We start from the raw sequence: 20,481 nt of genomic DNA, 5'->3' as shown, positions 1-20,481 counted from the left end.
ACAAGACCACAACCTCGCGCAGCATTTACCACGAGCGTGACGTAGCATGATTGTCATATACCTTTCTGCCCACTCGTTGTAAAAAAAATAATGGTTGGATATGTATACGCAGGGGATGTTGCATGCGTGGTTATTCAACACGGAAACGAGGCTTCCAAATTTTATGAAAAAAACACGAGCCTTTGCGAGTATCATTTAGTAAAGGGGTTGATAAATTTCATATTGGACGATCACGGAGGTGATGGTACAAGTACTTTTCATGGGATAAATTTAAAACTTACTCGACTAGTTTAGTAGTTACATATCAAACATATAATTTTATTATAATGACGTTGTTCCAACTATGGTGACGTCAATTATGATATATGATATACTTTACACCCATACATCAATAGAAACAACAGCATGTACAAGGAAAGGCGGCTTAATACCCTGCGCCGTACCTCATAAAAATACAACGGAAGGAAAGTGCAGGCAGAAGCTAAATAAAATATATCCTTGTACAAGAATCCAGGTCAAACACCCCCGAACAAGAGACACATACTGTTACAAGATAACAAACCTATCGCAACATTCAACATGACGTCACAGCGGGCTTAAACCGGTTAATGGCCGGTTTACGGATCGGTTAACCAGGATTCAATCTCACTCTTGTCCTTATATTGCTAAACAGAAGCATTGCATTCACTATCAACTTGAAGACAATACAGTATTCAAACAAGAGGCGCTACCTTCAAGACTAGAAGCCAGATGTCATACTTAATTGATTAAATTAACATGCAACGCGATATCAAGCACGTGTTTATGGACAAGGCCAAGTAGTAGGGCAAACGGACGTCTATCTCGCCAATATACCAAACATAACATAATTGATAACATTTATATGTACCACATATATTTAAAATTTACATCCGTATGCATATGCTTGCATTGACTTTGTTTTATGACGTGCCAGGACGGAAGAAAATGACTGCTAATAGTATCTTTTTATTTTAGTTTTAACTTTTAATGCGTTATCATATTTACCGCCTTTGACTTTATTGATAAAAACAACAACAAAAACATGATGTTTTTACAGATAGAAACATTATAAAACCATTTATAAATGTTTTTTAAATGATAGCTACGTGGTTACACCACAAATTTATCCATAAAAAGCGCCAAAACATAGCTTTTATTTTATCTGTAAACAATTCCTATGCTTATTTTTTCATTAAAGTCAAATTAGTTAAATACGATAATGCATTAAATAATCGCATCATATTTAACTAATTTGACCTATAGTGTGCGCCTTTAAAACGTGCTGTGGTATTATTTAATGGGGAAATACTCAAAGCCTAAACCTCCCCTATAGACAAAATGGACACTCCTGACCATTCGCACTAAAAACTCACAGTTCACCATCCTCACAATAGAGAAACATTTGACCATCCCCGCATCCACATTGTTGGGGCTAACCCTTTGAACACAGCAAACACAGAAGTCATTATTCACTAGAATCGTATTGGCACGCAGTGTAAGAGTAATGGAATCCACAGCAAGCTTCTGGCTCCTGGGCCTGTCATATTGGCACGCGATGTTTAAAAGGGAAACGGAAGCATGGGATAGGTAAAACCGCGAAATATTCAAATCCGGAAACTATGACACTGACACGGGCGTTGTGCATCCTTTTTTAAGTGTATGTATACATATTTGAAGATGTTATCACTGTCATTTTTTATATTCATTTTTAATAGCCTTAAATAGTGTGGTATCAGCAAGTGGCTTTGCGGTTATTATGAAGTACATACCCACGCGCAGCATCTAGATATAATACGTATTACCACCATTCGTAAACATTTGCTATTACTATCCCTCGACCAGAAAGTTATGTAATTGTATGCATCATGGTAGTCAGCATTTTTAATGCGGGATAGAATGTTCAAATTAATCTGCTGAACATATAACATGTATACTGTAATCATTGGTATACCAAGCTAGTAGAACGTGTATCCACATTAAACAGCAAATCAGTATTATTAAATAGGTTAATAACACTTAAATCACCCTGCCCCTGCCCCTCCCCCTCCCCCTCCCGCTTCCCCTCCCCCTCCCCACCCCAAAGTATGAAACATTCCAGACTGATTCCATTTTAGCGTCAGGTTCCAACTAGACAAGAAAAGGAAAAAAGTTGTAGAAAACACTAAGCAAAGCACCCTTGGGAAAAAAACTCAAAAATTATTTTTAAAGGTAAGACGCCATTAAATGAAGGTCCCTTATATTCTTTCGTCAATTGAGCAATTTGGATGCAATATTACACAGATTTCATGTACTTCGAGACCCCCAACATACGATACGGGGTGAGACTCCCCTTGCTTACTAAACATTTAACAGAGTTAGAAAAGAATAAAGTTTCTCTTAAGAAATATAATTGATTGAACGTAACCACTCTGTATTTGGTGAATTGACTATATCCGATGTACGATGACTAACAATACAATAACAAGTAGGTCAAGTAGTATATACTAATTTATTTAAAATCGATTGTGACGAAAGCTGACAGCTAAAAGAATCACTCTCGAGTCTGGTTCCTGGGCAGAAACCAGTACTATGTCCTTTTAGAAAGCACCCCTAGTGAGGAACGAACCCAGGACCTCTTGGGTTAGAGGCAGATACCTATACCACTAGACCACTCTCACCCCTAGATGGAGAAGATCCAGCATATTCAGCCTGTTTTTTTAATTCACAAACCATTCAGCTTCAAAATCTATAAATATCGAAGGAGGCCAATGGTCTGAGATATGAGGTATGATCAGGCGCTGATTCACTATCGGTTGTCTGGTTAGCGCAGTGGTTAGCGCACTCGCTTCTCACCTAGGCGACCCGGGTTCGATTCCCGGCTTAGGCGCATGTGAGCTTGGTTTGTGGTCACCAAGCCGGACAAGTGGGTTTCCTCCGGGTTCTCCGGTTTCCCCCCACAACACAAGACCACATTCTCGCGTAAAATCGTGCCAACGAGAGTGATTAATATAATGTTGTAATAACTTGTTTCACAATCGTTGTAAAATAAATATGTTTAAACTAAACTGTCATGTGTCAATTAAAAAAGGCTGCAACAATGGGGAGGAACTTCCGAATTGGTGTTATTTTTCCACGATGGAAAGTGGCCGAGGTGCTCCGATTTAACGAAGCAATGTCATTTTAACCTTAAAGTAGCATGCTTACATAGCAGGCGCTTGGAGATGCTAGTAATTACAAAAATAAAATCTTGCAGTTTGATAAACCGTCATTATCATGTTTTCTGTAGAATTACAATTTACCTTTTTTAAACTATTGTTTCATCGATTTAGGGTTCGGATTTTTTCAATCTAAAAAAACAGAAGTCAGGAATACGCTTAAATAGAGAACTATCTAAATTTTGTAAAATACTGACTGCCAATATTTTCTTCCATAGATCTCATTAGTAATGTGAACAATTGCTTAATGAATCATTTGCTACGAACAGTGAATAAAGGGTAAAGCAGTGTAAAACTGCATCTATTTTTTTTTAAATAATGTGTTTTACGTGAAATGTTTGTTATGACAGCTGTAAGACAAAGTATCTCAAATTTTCAATAAAATCATTAATATCTGCAGTGATTATGAAATGTATTTATTTATATACATAACTCTTGATTTGACAGCACCATTGTTAAGTGATAAAAGTACTTGATTTTGTCAAGTGGAAGAAGTTTGGTCGACGTCTTTTGCAAGCGCTTTTTTATTTTCCTTTCTTCCAATTATTTCATTTCTAAACTACATACGTATACATGTATTTTCCAAATCTAGGAGAGATTCACAGACTTGTAGTTTCGTGGAGTATGGCCACTCCCCCCCCCCCATCCTTTACTAGTCGCAAACCACGACGCGCCATGAGCAATGCTGCAAAATTGGTCAGCTTAAAGATGCACTTTTACTCCCAAATAAGATTTACCACAATTAACACTATTGTTTTAATATTAAAAAAAGATGAATAAATGTCGAAAACAATGGTTCTTATGGAAGATACCTAGTTTAATTTGAAAGAAATGAGCATAAAACACTGTATTTCTACCTCATGAGAGAAGAGTTAACCATAGTAAATCTTTTAGCAATTCACCAATCATTTACATATTATTTTAGCGCTTTCTGCTATTTAAAATACACGGTTAGAATCTTGTTATCAGCAATTAATATTTTCAATAAATGCATTATTAAGTAAGAAGTTAAAGATTCATCACTCAAAATTTATGTTTGTTATAAATGTGTTTGCATTGAATTTGAATAAGAGTGTCATTTTAATAAATATTGTGACCTTAATCAAGAGCTTGGCTACATTTTAAATTACAGAGGCCAATTGTATAAAACAAATTAATTCTTTGGTTTGCTCAAAGTGTTCATTGATTGACCAATAGTAATAAAACATACTTCTAACCAATGAAATCATTTAAATGTGAGTGGTTAACTTAGCAACGCGTTATTGGATTGCCTTCCGGATTTTTTTCCTTGTTTTATTTCCAAGTGCTTAGCTGTTTCTCATCCAATCACGTTTGCTAACGGTTACATTCACTAGGTATAATCCGTTTGAATCAAGTTGAGCAATCCGCCATTTAAAGTAAGTAGGAAATGGTCGTTCTAACGTACCCGTTAACCTGCGAAGATACAAGATGTACACTCGAATGGTTAATGCATGATTCAAGCGCTATTTCTGCTCATAAAATGTCAACTTCTTTCAAATGTTAAAAGAGTTTATCCACCCTTTGTTATTACAAGATACGCAACCTGTCCAAATTTGTAATTGATCGTGATCAAAATTGCCGTTTTAAATCACACACACTCCTTATACTGTGAGAACGCCCATTCGAGTTGTTCAGTGCCCAAAGTTGAACCAGTTCGTGGGGTTGTTTACTTTCAACGCCTAAAGGTTGCAATCAGCCTTAATAAATCGTGACTGGTCCTCGATTAGGACTTCAAATGAAGACGTATTTGGAAACTAAACTTTCTTTTTTTTTGTGCACAAATTCAACTTTTTATCGGGCATTGGGCCAAAGCACTCCATACCTTCACAACTCAGTGACCTCGGCCTTAATCAAGGTCAGGTTACTCATCAATCTGCATTTTTAGTTCACCAAAGTCAAGAGCGTGCTTTGTGTATGAATATTTCATACGACATTTAGCTCGCAAATAAAAAATGTGCTGTTTTAATGAACGTTAAGTGTTTTTAAAAAATAAGATATAATGTAAGGTCTTGAGGGGATCTGTTCCGTGATTTCTTTATCACTTGGTACATGATAATCGACTTAATGGCGCCATGACATGGACAAAAATGCACGTCATGTATCTTGTAGATATGAATAGCCGGAGCAACAACAACAACAGCAGCAACAACAACAGCAGCAGCAACAACAACAACCAAAACAACGACCAAGCAAAAAAAAACACAACACTTTAACGTAGCATAACATTCTGTGTTAGCTTTCACACCGTAAATGACATTATAACAAAGGTAATGATGCAAGGAACTCATAAATAATTTGAAATGAACTTTTCTTTTTTCAAATCAATGAATGTGAACAATTTTCGCACATTGATATTTAAATGAGGTTTCGCCGTTATGTGGCGTCCATGTCTGTGAAAAAATAAGTTTACTTAATATGCTGAAGGTATGACTATGCCTTATGACGTATCTTAGTTGGCTACCTGTAATGTGACTTACTTTCCTTATCCTATGTTCGAAATGAAAACAAAGCAACCCATGCCAATGGTTAGAACATTCGGGTTTTGAGTTTTCATAAAAATATCTCACTTTGTTCCCGATGAGCCTTAGATGTTTCGTTTTGCTTTACATACTGTAATTGGTGTGACTTTGACGTCTCTTAAACATGATGACCCTTCATGATTAAAACATGTGCTTCAAAGCGGTAACGCCAGCACATACTCCTTCACTTTCGTACTCCTGATATCAATGCGCGTCCATAGGCGTTAACCCCAGCACATATATTTACTCCTGATGTCAATGCCCGTCCATAGGCGTTAACCCCAGCACATATATTTACTCCTGATATCAATGCCCGTCCATAGGCGTTAACCCCAGCACATTTATTTACTCCTTATGTCAATGCCCGTCCATAGGCGTTAACCCCAGCACATATATTTACTACTGATGTCAATGCCCGTCCAAGGCGATAACCCCAGCAAAGATATTTACTCCTGATATCAATGCCCGTTTAAGGCGATAACCCCAGCAAATATATTTACTCCTGATATCAATGCCCGTCTATAGGCGTTAACCCCAGCACATATATTTGCTCCTGATATCAATGCCAGTCCAAGGCGATAACCCAGCAAAGATATTTACTCCTGATATCAATGCCCGCTCCAAATCGGTAACCCCAAAACATATATTTACACCTGATATCAATGTACGTTCCAAGACAAAAACAACACTTAACATTACGCATAATATCAATGCCCGATTGAAGACGGTATTCCAAGCACATATATTTACTCCTGATATCAATGCCCGTCCAATGCGATAACCTCAGCACAGATATTTACTCCTGATATCGTTGACCGTTCCAAGACGGTAACCCCAGCACAAATAATAAGTCCTGATACCAATGCCCGTTCCAAGACGATAACCCCAGCACAATCATTTACTCCTGATATCATCAATGCCCGCTCCAAATCGGTAACCCCAGCATATAGCATTACTCATAATATCAATGCCCCATCGAAGACGGTAATCCCAACACATATATTTACTCCTGATATCAATGCCCGTCGCTGGTTATAACCCCAGCACATATATTTACTCCTGATATCATTGCCCGTTCAATGACGTGACCTCAGCACATATATTTACTCCTGATATCATTGCCCGTTCAATGACGGTAACCTCAGCACATATATTTACTCCTGATATCAATGCCCGCTCCAAATCGGTACCCCAGCCAATTATTTATTCCTGATATCAATGCCCGTTCCAAGACGGTAACTCCAGCACATACATGTACTCCTGATATCAGTGCCCGTCCAAGGCGATAACCCCTATCACAGATATTTACTCCTGATATCATTGCCCGACCAAGGCGATATCCCAAGCACAAATCTTTACTCCTGATATCAATGCCCGTTCAAGGCGATAACCTCAGCATATATATTTGCTCTTGATATCATTGCCCGTCCAAGACGGTAACGCCAGCACATAACATTACTCATAGTATTAATGCCCGGTCGAAGACGGTAATCCCAGCACATAGTATTTCTCTTGATATCAATGCCCGTCCAAGGCGATAGCCCCAGCACTTATATTTACTCCTGATAGCAATGCCCGCCCAAGACGATAACACCAGCACAGATATTTACTCCTGATATCAATACCCGTCCAAGACAATAACCACAGCACAGATATGTACTCCTGATATCAATGCCCGTTCCATGACGAAAACCTCAGCACATAACATTACTCATAATATCAATGCCCGATCGAAGGCGGTAATCCTAGCACATATTTACTCCTGATATCAATGCCCGTCCGAGACGATAACCCCAGCACAGATATTTACTCTTTATATCAATGACCGTCCAAAGCGATAATCCCAGCATATATCCAGCATATATATTTTTTCTGATATTAATGCTCGTCCAAGGCGATAGCCCCAGCACAGATATTTACGCCTGATATTAATGCTCGTCCAAGACGATAACCCCAGCATATATATTTACTCCTGATATCAATGCCCGTCAAAGGCGATAGTCCCAGCAAAGATATTTACTCCTGGTATCAATGCCCGTCCAAGGCGATAGTCCCAACAAAGATATTTATTCCTGATATCAATGCCCGTACAAGGCGATAGTCCCAGCAAAGATATTTATTCCTGATATCAATGCCCGTACAAGGCGATAGTCCCAGCAAAGATATTTACTGCTGATATCAATGCCCGTTCTAAGGCGATAGCCCCAGCACATATATTTACTCCTGATATCAATGCCCGTCACAGGCGATAGCCCCAGCACATATATTTACTCCTGATATCAATACCCTTACAAGGCGATAACCCCAGCACAGATATTTACTCTTCATATCAATGCCCGTCCAAAGCGATAACCCGAGCACATACATTTACTCCTTAGCAATGCCCTTTCAATGGCTATAGCCCCCACAACTATTACTGCCCCTGACATCAATGCCCGTTCCACGGCAGTAACCCCCACAACTATTACTGCCCCTGACACCAATGCCCGTTCCACGGCAGTAACCCCCACAACTATTACTGCCCCTGACATCAATGCCCGTTTCACGGCAGTAACCCCCACAACTATTACTGCCCCTGACATCAATGCCCGTTTCACGGCAGTAACCCCCACAACTATTACTGCCCCTGACATCAATGCCCGTTTCACGGCAGTAACCCCCACAACTATTACTGCCCCTGACATCAATGCCCGTTCCACGGCAGTAACCCCAACAACTATTACTGCCCCTGACACCAATGCCCGTTCCACGGCAGTAACCCCAACAACTATTACTGCCCCTGACATCAATGCCCGTTTCACGGCAGTAACCCCCACAACTATTACTGCCCCTGACACCAATGCCCGTTTCACGGCAGTAACCCCCACAACTATTACTGCCCCTGACATCAATGCCCGTTTCACGGCAGTAACCCCCACAACTATTACTGCCCCTGACACCAATGCCCGTTCCACGGCAGTAACCCCCACAACTATTACTGCCCCTGACATCAATGCCCGTTTCACGGCAGTAACCCCCACAACTATTACTGCCCCTGACATCAATGCCCGTTTCACGGCAGTAACCCCAACAACTATTACTGCCCCTGACATCAATGCCCGTTTCACGGCAGTAACCCCCACAACTATTACTGCCCCTGACATCAATGCCCGTTTCACGGCAGTAACCCCCACAACTATTACTGCCCCTGACATCAATGCCCGTTTCACGGCAGTAACCCCCACAACTATTACTGCCCCTGACATCAATGCCCGTTCCACGGCAGTAACCCCAACAACTATTACTGCCCCTGACACCAATGCCCGTTCCACGGCAGTAACCCCAACAACTATTACTGCCCCTGACATCAATGCCCGTTTCACGGCAGTAACCCCCACAACTATTACTGCCCCTGACACCAATGCCCGTTTCACGGCAGTAACCCCCACAACTATTACTGCCCCTGACACCAATGCCCGTTTCACGGCAGTAACCCCAGCATATCACATTACTCATAATATCAATGCATTTTCAACGGCGATTACTTCAACGCCTGTTATAACTTATGATATCAATGCCCGTTCCATAACGATAACCCCAACAAATGATATAAATGACGTTTTGATGTGAATGCAGTTTATGTGGTTTAATACTAGACGTTTGACAACGTGTTTACATATATGTCAGATCGAGTATTCAGGAGGCTAGTTCATGGCGGTCTAACACATCACTCATGTACAAGATCAGTTCTGTTTTGACTAACATTATGTGTGCTTTCTTTTTTACATCCCTTGTTTGCAAGTCCTAGTTGAATAAAACAATGAAAACTACAGGGAAAATTTTGCAAGCCAAAAAGTCTTAAATTTAATTATTTTCCTGTTTAAATGCATCAGTGTTTATCGGATGAGTGGCAGTAGGATGACTTTTAAACAGCCGCAAAACTTAGAACTTAATGATTACCTATCTGCAAGCTCATTGGCTGAGAAATGTAAGCTGTGTTCTTATGTCTCATAAAGTACAATCTTAACTGATGAAAGTCCCCGGAAAACCCCCGAATATGTAATGACGGTAATAAAAATCCTGTGACTGCTATCGAAATCTTGAAAAACAAATAATTCAAATACAATCATTTCTTATTCGTAGCACCTATAAAACATTCAATATTGTAGATGAAATTAGTTACATAAACAGTGGAAAGCTAAACTCCACGTCGCTTTGTTCTCCAAGGGAGATCATTGTGTAGCAAATTGCTCCTTTAGCCCAAACAGTTCATGATGTAATGAAGTATCTTTCAGAACGTGTTTCTTCAGAACCGTTCCAGGGATTCCGTAATAATAGAATGAGACATATGTGGAGTATCATTAAAACAAAAGGAAAATCGACTTTATATGGTGCAGCATTCCTTTCAACGAAACGTTTGCTTAAACTGAATGTTGCAGTTTAGCAAGAACCATGTATTTGGACCTATTATTTGATTACCCATTCCATCTACAAATGCAGTTAACATTTAGAAAAAGATCTAAAAACTAACATACACCTGTAAGAGATATATGATATTTACATTGCCTAATATAAGGTATTCTTGGATTAAGAACGATGTAGCTAATCGGATAACGTGTTATAAATAGGGGACATTTACAGTGAATGGGATCAATGATGTATGACCATAAGATACTTAAGTTGAATAGTGAATACAACCCCTGCAGATAAGTACTTTTGGCAGCGGTTCTGATAGATTTATCACGTGTATGTAATTTATGACATGCATATACATGATCTGCAAGAAGTGTTTTTTTGCATATGAGTAAACAGCATAAACATGCATCATTTCTAGTTTCTAGTTGGTTGGCGACTTGAGTCGTTGATTACCTGATATAACTTTATCAGTTTGCATGTTATGTTTTCTTCTATTTCACTTGTGGACAAGTGAACTCGTGTATTACTGAGCGGTCCAGGGCGGTAATCCCATCATTTATCAGTAAAGCTATTTTGATGAGTGTTTGGTCACTTTGTGATACGCTCATATTTGAATATTGACCTCTGGGCTTGTCCCTGTAGTTTTCATTGCATAATTAAAAGTTTGAGAACAGATAGAATTTAAATGCAGATATAGTTCATTTAGAATAGTGTTGGTACTTTCGGAAATATTGCAATGTGCCTTCCTCTGTGTAAATTAAAGCAAACTATTATTTTGATGAATGCGATGCTTTAATTATAAATATAAAACCTATTGAAGAAGTCTTGTGATTTGGTTTTGGCCCTGAAGAGGTATGGTGGGTTTTTTTCCCATTGGTCGGTGTCTATGGATTTGTAACACTTCAATATAAAATAGAGATACATCAGGCGAGGGCATTTAATTGAAACTGTAAGCTGTAGATTGGCAGTAATTGTGAAGGCAACACTGTCACATTTTAGGCATGATCGTTATAGCGCCATTCTGGTGAAAGGTTCGACCACTCGGTTAACCATACTTTAGCATCATAGTATGGAACAATATTTGACTGTGTCATGTGCTATTTATTTGTTTGGCAGCGAATACGATGATGATAATTATACAAGCTTAAGACTCAAAAGGAAACTTCTGAAACATAATCTTGATCACTCCCATTCTGGACAACCGTCTTTCCTCTATTAACATTTTTAACATTAGCAAACACCGTGCTTACTCAATGAATGACTACAGCATGAATCTGCGTTTCCTAGCATGCACGAATTGCGTAGTTTTACGTAACACCTATTTATAGAATATGAGTATAATGTTATCAGGAATCTATATATGGAAGTTAATGAATAGAACAGAAAGAAGAACACATATCGGGTAACATAAACTCACTGGTCCTAAGTTCTTGAAAAATCTTAAAAACAACCATTTTAAGTAGCTTTAATACTTTATTTAGGCTTATAACATGCGTGTATTTGATTTTACATAACACAATGCGTTTATCATGAGATTTTCGTTAAAGCAAGTCTTAAAGCTGCATTCTCACAGATTGAACGTTTCGGCAACTTGTTTATGTTTTGTTTTGTAAGGAGCCAATTTTTGCGAAAATTCAATCATGATCAAAAGTTGATATTTTAATAAGCATTTTTATTAAAGCTGCACTCTCACAGATTTACCATTTTTTACAACTTTAAAAAAAAAATTGTCTTTGAAAGGGCAAATTTTTGCGTAGATATCTGCAAATCAATGTAAGAGATTGCTGACTAAAACCCAGATCGTAGATTTTCATATTTTCGTTCGAAAATTAATGTTTTATGGCTTAAACCGTTACTAACGGTGTAAGAAAAATGCATAAAACATCAATTTTTTAACTTAAATATAAATATCTGCGATCTAATGTTTTTGTCAGCAGTCTTATATCTCTTGTTTCCATGGATTTTCGCAAAAATTGGCTCGTTCCAAGACAAAAGAAAAGTTGTCAAAACGTTTAATCTATGAAAACGTTAGTAACGCTTTTACCCATAAATTATACATTTTCGAACGTAAATATGAACAATGCGATCTGATCTTTCGTCAGAAGTCTTATATCACTAGTTTGTAGATATTTGCACAAAAAATAGCTCATTTCAAGTAAATAAGTTGTCAAAACCGTAAGTCTATGAGAGTGCAGCTTTAAAACTCTAAAAACTCTTTTAAATAAGAAAATTACACAATGGATACCAAAACAAAAATACTGAGCTTAGATTAATTGATTGTTATAACACAATGCACAAACGTCAGCACAAATGAGGAGGATAAATAATTTAATGTCTCACTCAATAGGCTGTATCGATTTAAAAATAAGAACGTATGTTAAAGCTGCAATCTCACAGATTGAACGTTTTGACAACTTCTTTTATTATTTGTCTTGGAACGAGCCAATTTTAGCGAAAATCCATGGAAACCAGTTATATTAGACTGCTGACAAAAAGCAGATCGCAGATTTCTATATTTAAGTTAAAAAAAATGATTTTTTATGCATTTTTCTTAAACCGTTAGTAACGGTTAAAGCCATAAAACATTAATTTTCGAACGGGAATATGAAAATCTACGATCTGATTTTGGTCAGCAATCTTATAACATTGGTTTGCAGATATTTACGCAAAAAAATGCTCTTCCAAGACAAAAAAAATGGAAAAAAAATATATCTGTGAGAGTGCAGCTTTAAGAGTAATCACTGATTATTTACTTGAAAAGGATGATACAGAACAAGTTCCAGTTTCAAAACAAGTGCAGTGTATTAGTATTCCACGTCTCTGAAACCGCCAAGAAAGGCTGGCCGTTAGTGTAAAAACTTCCAAAAACTATATTACTTAATCTAGACCTGTATATGTTTTATTTTTTTTTACTTCTAATCCTTCTTCATTATTATGTTAGCTTTATAAATGGACTTTTGCTGGCAGTATCTTTATTTTCAAAACAAGTTTTATTGGTTTCGAAAGCCAAAAACCTACCAGCCGTATGGCGCTGAACACGGAAATACTTTGGCATGGACCTTTCAAGATAACAACACCATAAAGGCGCTCAAGACATCTAAAGTGCAAACGTGTTTTTTTTTGTTTCTTCTGAAAGTCGAGCAATAATGAATAACATACCGCGAGTTACGTCTCATAATATGAATGTATTATGTACGCTTCTATATATGATAAGCGATGAGATGATGCAGATGGTTTTGGACGCGACTTCTAGCGTACCCATAGGGTATTTCTTAATTTGAATAGGCGCTGAAACGGATCTTTTAACAGAATTTTCCAATAAAGGAGCGTCGCGTATAAAAGACAGAGCTGGTAATTTGCATAACCATTCATAAAATGCCAGAAGGAGGGGATGACTCATGAGGAACATGGTGTTAGACACGTTATAAGGTTTCAGCCTCGTGGTGGAACGAAATATGAACGTATATGTAATATGGAAAATACATAATTATTAACAAACATGTTTTTGTAGATGTATAACATGACTTAATTTTCTTTTTCACTTAACCATACACTAATTATTTTTTTTATCTCGTTCGACTAGACTAGTAAGTCTTTCATAGAATTTAAGTTAAATCGCCTAAAACACAAAATATAAAAGAATTGTAAATGTAACTGATATAAATGATAATAATGCAAAACGTGTGCAGAATCACACTCTCATACTACATCATCACATCATCAGTGTATACGATTTACGCTTCCATACTACACCATCACATATTTAGTATATACGATTTACGCTTCCATACTACACCATCACATATTTAGTATATACGATATACGCTTCCATACTACACCATCATATATTTAGTATATACGATTTACGCTTCCATACTACACCATCACATATTTAGTATATACGATATACGCTTCCATACTACACCATCACATATTTAGTATATACGATTTACGCTTCCATACTACACCATTACATATTTAGTATATGCGATTTACGCTTCCATATTACACAATCACTTCATCAGTATATACAATATACGCTTCGATACTACACCATCAGATATTCAATATATACGATTTACGCTTCCATGCTACACCATCACATATTAAGTATCTACGATATACGCTTCCATAATACAAAATCACACCATCAGTATATACAGCATACGCTTTCATACTACACCATCACATATTCAATATATACGATTTACGCTTCCATGCTACACCATCACATATTCAGTATATACGATATACGCTTCCATACTACACAATCACACCATCAGTATATGCAAAATACGCTTCCATACTACACCATCACATATTCAATATAAACGATTTACGCTTCCATACTACACCATCACATATTCAGTATATACGATATACGCTTCCATACTACACAATCACACCATCAGTATATACAATATACGCTTCCATACTACATAATCACATCATCAGTATATACAATATACGCTTCCATACTACACAATCAAATCATCAGTACACACAATATACGCTTTCATACCAGACAATCAAATCATCAGTATATATTATATGTACTTCAATACTATACAATAACATAATCAATATATTCGATATGCGCTTCCATACTACACACTCACATCATTAGTATATACTATTTGCGCTTGAATACTACACAATCACATCATCTGTATATACTATATGCGCTTCCATACTACACAATCACATCATCAGTATATACTATATGCGCTTACATGCAATCACATAATCAGTATATACTATATGCGCTTCCATTCTACACAATCACATCATATGTATATACTATATGCACTTCTATACAACACTATCACATCATCTGTATATACTATATGCGCTTCCATTCTACACACTCACATCATTAGTATATACTATATACGCCTCCATACTACACAATCACATCATCAGTATTTACTTTATGCGCTTCCATACTACACAATCACATTATCAGTATATACTATATACGCCTCCATAATACACAATCACATCATCAGTATATACTTTGTGCGCTTCCATACTACACAATCACATCATCAGTACATACTATATACGCCTCCATAATACACAATCACATCATCAGTATATACTGTATACGCCTTCATACTATACAATCACTTAACAATCACATCATCAGTATATACTATATGCGCTTCCATACTAGACAATCACATAATCAGTATATACTATATACGCCTCCACACTACACAATCACATCATCTGTATATACTATATTCTCCTCCATACTACACAATCACATCATCAGTATATACTATATACTCCTCCATACTACACAATCACATCATCTGTGTATACTATATTCTCCTCCATACTACACAATCACATCATCTGTATATACTATATACTCCTCCATACTACACAATCACATCATCTGTATATACTATATACTCCTCCATACTACACAATCACATCATCTGTATACACTATATTCTCATCCAATACTACACAATCACATCATCTGTATATACTATATACTCCTCCATGCTACACAATCACATCATCTGTATATACTATATACTCCTCCATACTACACAATCACATCATCTGTATATACTATATCCGCCTCCTTACTATACCATCACATCATCAGTATATACTTTATGCGCTTCCATACTACACAATCACATCATCAGTATATACTATAAACGCCTCCATTCTACACAATCACATCATCAGTATATACTTTATGCGCTTGCATACTACACAATCACATCATCAGTATATACTATATGCGCTTCCATACTACACAATCACATCATCTGTATATACTATATGCCCTTGCATACTGCACAATCACATCATCAGTAAAAAATATATGCGCTTGCATACTACACAATCACATCATCTGTATATACTATATGCGCTTGCATACTACACAATCACATCATCAGTACGCCTCCATGATAGACAATCTCATCATCAGTATATACTATATGCGCTTGCATACTACACAATCACATCATCAGTATAATGCGCTTGCATACTACACAATCACATCATCAGTATATACTATATACTCCTCCATACTACACAATCACATCATCAGTATATACTATATGCGCTTGCATACAACACAATCACATCATCAGTATAATGCGCTTCCATACTACACAATCACATCATCAGTATATACTATTTGCGCTTGCATACAACACAATCACATCATCAGTATATACTATTTGCGCTTGCATACTACACAATCACATCATCAGCATATACTAAATGCGCTTGCATACTACACAATCACATCATCAGTATATACTATTTGCGCTTGCATACAACACAATCACACCAGCAGTATATACTATATGCGCTTGCATACTACACAATCACATCATCAGCATATACCATTTGCGCTTGCATACAACACAATCACACCAGCAGTATATACTATATGCGCTTGCATACTACACAATCACATCATCAGTATATTCTATATACTCCTCCATACTACACAATCACATCATCAGTATATACTATATGTGCTTCCATACTACACAATCACATCATCAGTATAATGCGCTTCCATACTACACAATCACATCATCAGTTTATACTATTTGCGCTTGCATACTACACAATCACATCATCAGTATATACTATTTGCGCTTGCATACTACACAATCACATCATCAGCATATACTATATGCGCTTGCATACTACACAATCTCATCATCAGCATATACTATATGCGCTTGCATACTACACAATCACATCATCAGCATATACTATATACAATCCCATAATACATCATCACATCATCAGCATATACTATATGCGCTTGCATACTACACAATCACATCATCAGCATATACTATATGCGCTTGCATACTACACAATCACATCATCAGCATATACTATATGCGCTTGCATACTACACAATCACATCATCAGCATATACTATATGCGCTTGCATACTACACAATCACATCATCAGTATATACTATATACTGTCCCATAATACATCATCACATCATCAGTAAATACAATATGCGCCATTATAGAGTCTGGTCCCATTAAACGAAGACTCTGAAACTGACTGACGGTATATTTCAGTTCTTATAGAGCTTATTTTATCTTGATTGTCGATGCATGTCGTTGTTGCCTGTTTGTATTGTTAATCTTGTTGTTGATGATGTTGCTTTTTTGTGTGTTTTTTATTTGTTATTCTGACATATGGCTTTTAAGCTAGGTTTTTGCTTTTTATTTCATTTACATGTCGAAACTTAACGGAAAATACTTTTAAGACAAGATGTCAAAATATAATAATAGCAATACAGTAATATACTTTCTGGAATGCATACATATTTGCAATCAATGACATATTTAAAACGTTGGAACCAAAGTCCCCTGACCAAGTTTTTACTCTCACAGCACATGTAACAAAATAACTGCATCAGGAGATGGTTTTTATTAAGGTGTCAATTTGCATTTTGTTCACATTAATTCAAGTCCGCCACATCTCACCACAAAGAGTTGTATCCCATATCATATTACAGTTTTTCAATCGTTTGAATTGGTGACATAACCATTTTGTACGCATAAATTACTCCGTATGCAAAGACAAGCCTTCGGTAACAGCAGCGTTAGTATCATTTAATTTGGATGCATATCTGTTTTGCAAGGAGCTAATTCACATTCTCGGCATTCTATTCAATCGTTTGTGAATAAAAAAAGCATGTCATTTGAGTTTGGGGCGATGCAGCGATGCTACTCTCGGCGCGACAAAAAGAAGGGCAATCATATTATAATGTACAGACGAAGATCGCGATTAACAATAGTTTGTCTGAAAGTGTTGATATTAACATAAAAATGTTGACTTTTGATTATTCCACCACGAACCATTATTAATGTTTTGCGTCTTTAGTTGAAATTCTATTTGCTTTACGGTTATGAAGAAGGTGATATTGACTAAGACTAAGCCATTCCCGTTGGCATGATATTGTGCAAGTGTAGTCTTGCGGGGTAAATCGGGAGTACCAGGAACAAAAATATCTCATCTAACTTGCCGACCTCAGACCAAACTTACCTACGCCCAGGCAGGCTTTGTAGTTGATATTACACTTTGTAGTTCTAAACCTTACACCTGTACTATATATGTTCATATTGTGTGAACTCGGTTTATCGACCGACTGCAATTTATAATGTTAATGATATCAAATGATACATTTATACAATGGGAAAAGGGAAAGTATAAGTAGCGAAAATTGTTAGGCCTGACGATGAATCAGTTGAGTGGCAATATGTAAACGTCTAATAGACACTCAACAAGAGTATCAACGCCACAACACAACACACAATCAACGAGAGATACAACGCCACAACACAACACAAACTCAACGAGAGGTACAGTGTCACAACACAACACTCAATAAGAGATACAACGCCACAACACGACTGTCAACGACAGATACAACGCCGCAATTAAACACTCAATGAGAGATACAATCCCACTACACAACACTCAACAAGAGACACAATACAGCAAAACAACACTCAACAAGAGACACAACGCCACAATACAACACTCAACAAGAGACACAACGCCACAATACAACACGCAACAAGAGACACAATACCACAAAACAACACTCAACAAGAGACACAATACGACAAAACAACACTCAACAAAAGACACAACGCCACAATACAACACTCAACAAGAGACACAAAAACACAAAACAACACTCAACACGAGACACAATACCACAAAACAACACTCAACAATAGACACAACGCCACAATACAACACTCATCGAGAGATACAACGCCACAACCCAAATGCCAACGACAGATACAACGCCAAAATACAACACACATCGAGAAATACAACACCACAACACAACTGTCAACGACAGATACAACGCCACAACTCAACACTCAACGAGAGACGCAACGCCACAATTCAACACTCAACGAAAGACACAACGCCACAACTCAACACTTAACGAGAGACACAACGCCACAACTCAACACTCAACGAGAGACACGACGCCACAATTCAACACTTTACGAGAGACACAACGCCACAACTCAACACTCAACGAGAGATACAACGCCACAACTCAACATTCAACGAGAGACACAATACCACAAAACAACACTCAACAAGAGACACAACGCCACAATACAACACACATCGAGAGATACAACGCCACAACTCAACACTCAACGAGAGACACAAAGCCACAACACAACTGTCAACGACAGATACAACGCCACAATACAACACACATCGAGAAATACAACGCAACAACACAACTGTCAAAGACAGATACAACGCCACAACTCAACACTCAACGAGAGACACAACGCCACAACTTAACACTTAGCGAGAGACACAACGCCACACCTCAACACTCAACAAGAGACACAACGCCACAACTCAACACTCAACGAGAGACACAACTCAACACTCAACGAGAGACACAATGCCCCAACTCAACACTCAACGAGAGACACAACGCCACAACTCAACACTCAACGAGAGACACAACGCCACAAATCAACACTCAACGAGAGACACAACTCAACACTCAACGAGAGACACAGCGTAACAGTCACACATCGGGAAACACAATCACAACACAATAAACACTCAACGACAGACATAGCGCCACAAGGTAACTGCCTTCGAATGCCTAGCCATAGTTGACAGAGGGATTGTTCTAGTTTATGAGTACTACAGAGGAATTACCTAGATTATATGTACTCAATTTCAGTCCTGTCCCATGTGTTGGTTATAGCCCTGGATTGCTGAGCCATAGTTCACAGAGGGATTAAACTAGTTGTTGAGTACTCAACTTCACAATTCTATTGGCAAGGCTGATAGCCGATGTTGAACGGTGAATAGCCGCTCTTGGTATGACTATCGAATCGAAATCAAATGCTAACATTGCAAAAGTGCATATTGATAAAGTTTAAATTAAGATCGAGATATATCTATATGTTTACATTTAAAAGGAAACAAAAATAGAAATAATTGACCCCAGTCGTTCAAAATGGAACAATATAGAAGATAGGCAAAATATAGCAGTGCGACATCATTAATCTCCTCATTTTAAAACATTATTGTTCAAATTGAAAGGGGTAACATACTTTTTAATCTTCATTGTTTTCCATAATATATCGCCTTTGGAAATTGGTTATACATTAACAGTACAAAGTATTCTACTTTAGGCTTTTAGAATAAGATTTATGGAAGGGTGCTACACCCTGTCCTTTTTAATAGCATCCTTCTGGCCTCACTGAAATCAGCAACTAGCATCATATCGCTATCATAGAAATAAATAATTAGT

At 37.5% G+C, this 20,481-nt stretch overlaps 2 protein-coding genes across 3 annotated transcripts in view; one reads left to right on the top strand and one right to left on the bottom strand.

Moving 5' to 3' along the window:
* LOC128239861 (uncharacterized) overlaps window positions 1-20,481 on the bottom strand; it is an 88,023-nt gene that overhangs the window by 59,180 nt on the left and 8,362 nt on the right. The gene's annotated exons all lie outside the window — the stretch shown is intronic.
* On the top strand, window positions 8,147-9,364 carry LOC128240925 (mucin-5AC-like). Its single transcript, XM_052957919.1, has one exon. It carries the CDS (start codon window positions 8,147-8,149, stop codon window positions 9,362-9,364), a length of 1,218 nt encoding a protein of 405 aa, XP_052813879.1.

The sequence above is a fragment of the Mya arenaria genome, chromosome 7, assembly GCF_026914265.1.
Source record: "Mya arenaria isolate MELC-2E11 chromosome 7, ASM2691426v1".
NCBI classification, from domain to species: domain Eukaryota; kingdom Metazoa; phylum Mollusca; class Bivalvia; order Myida; family Myidae; genus Mya; species Mya arenaria.
The sequence above is the reverse complement of the archived record's forward strand: the minus strand, read 5'-3'. Positions and strand labels throughout refer to the sequence as shown.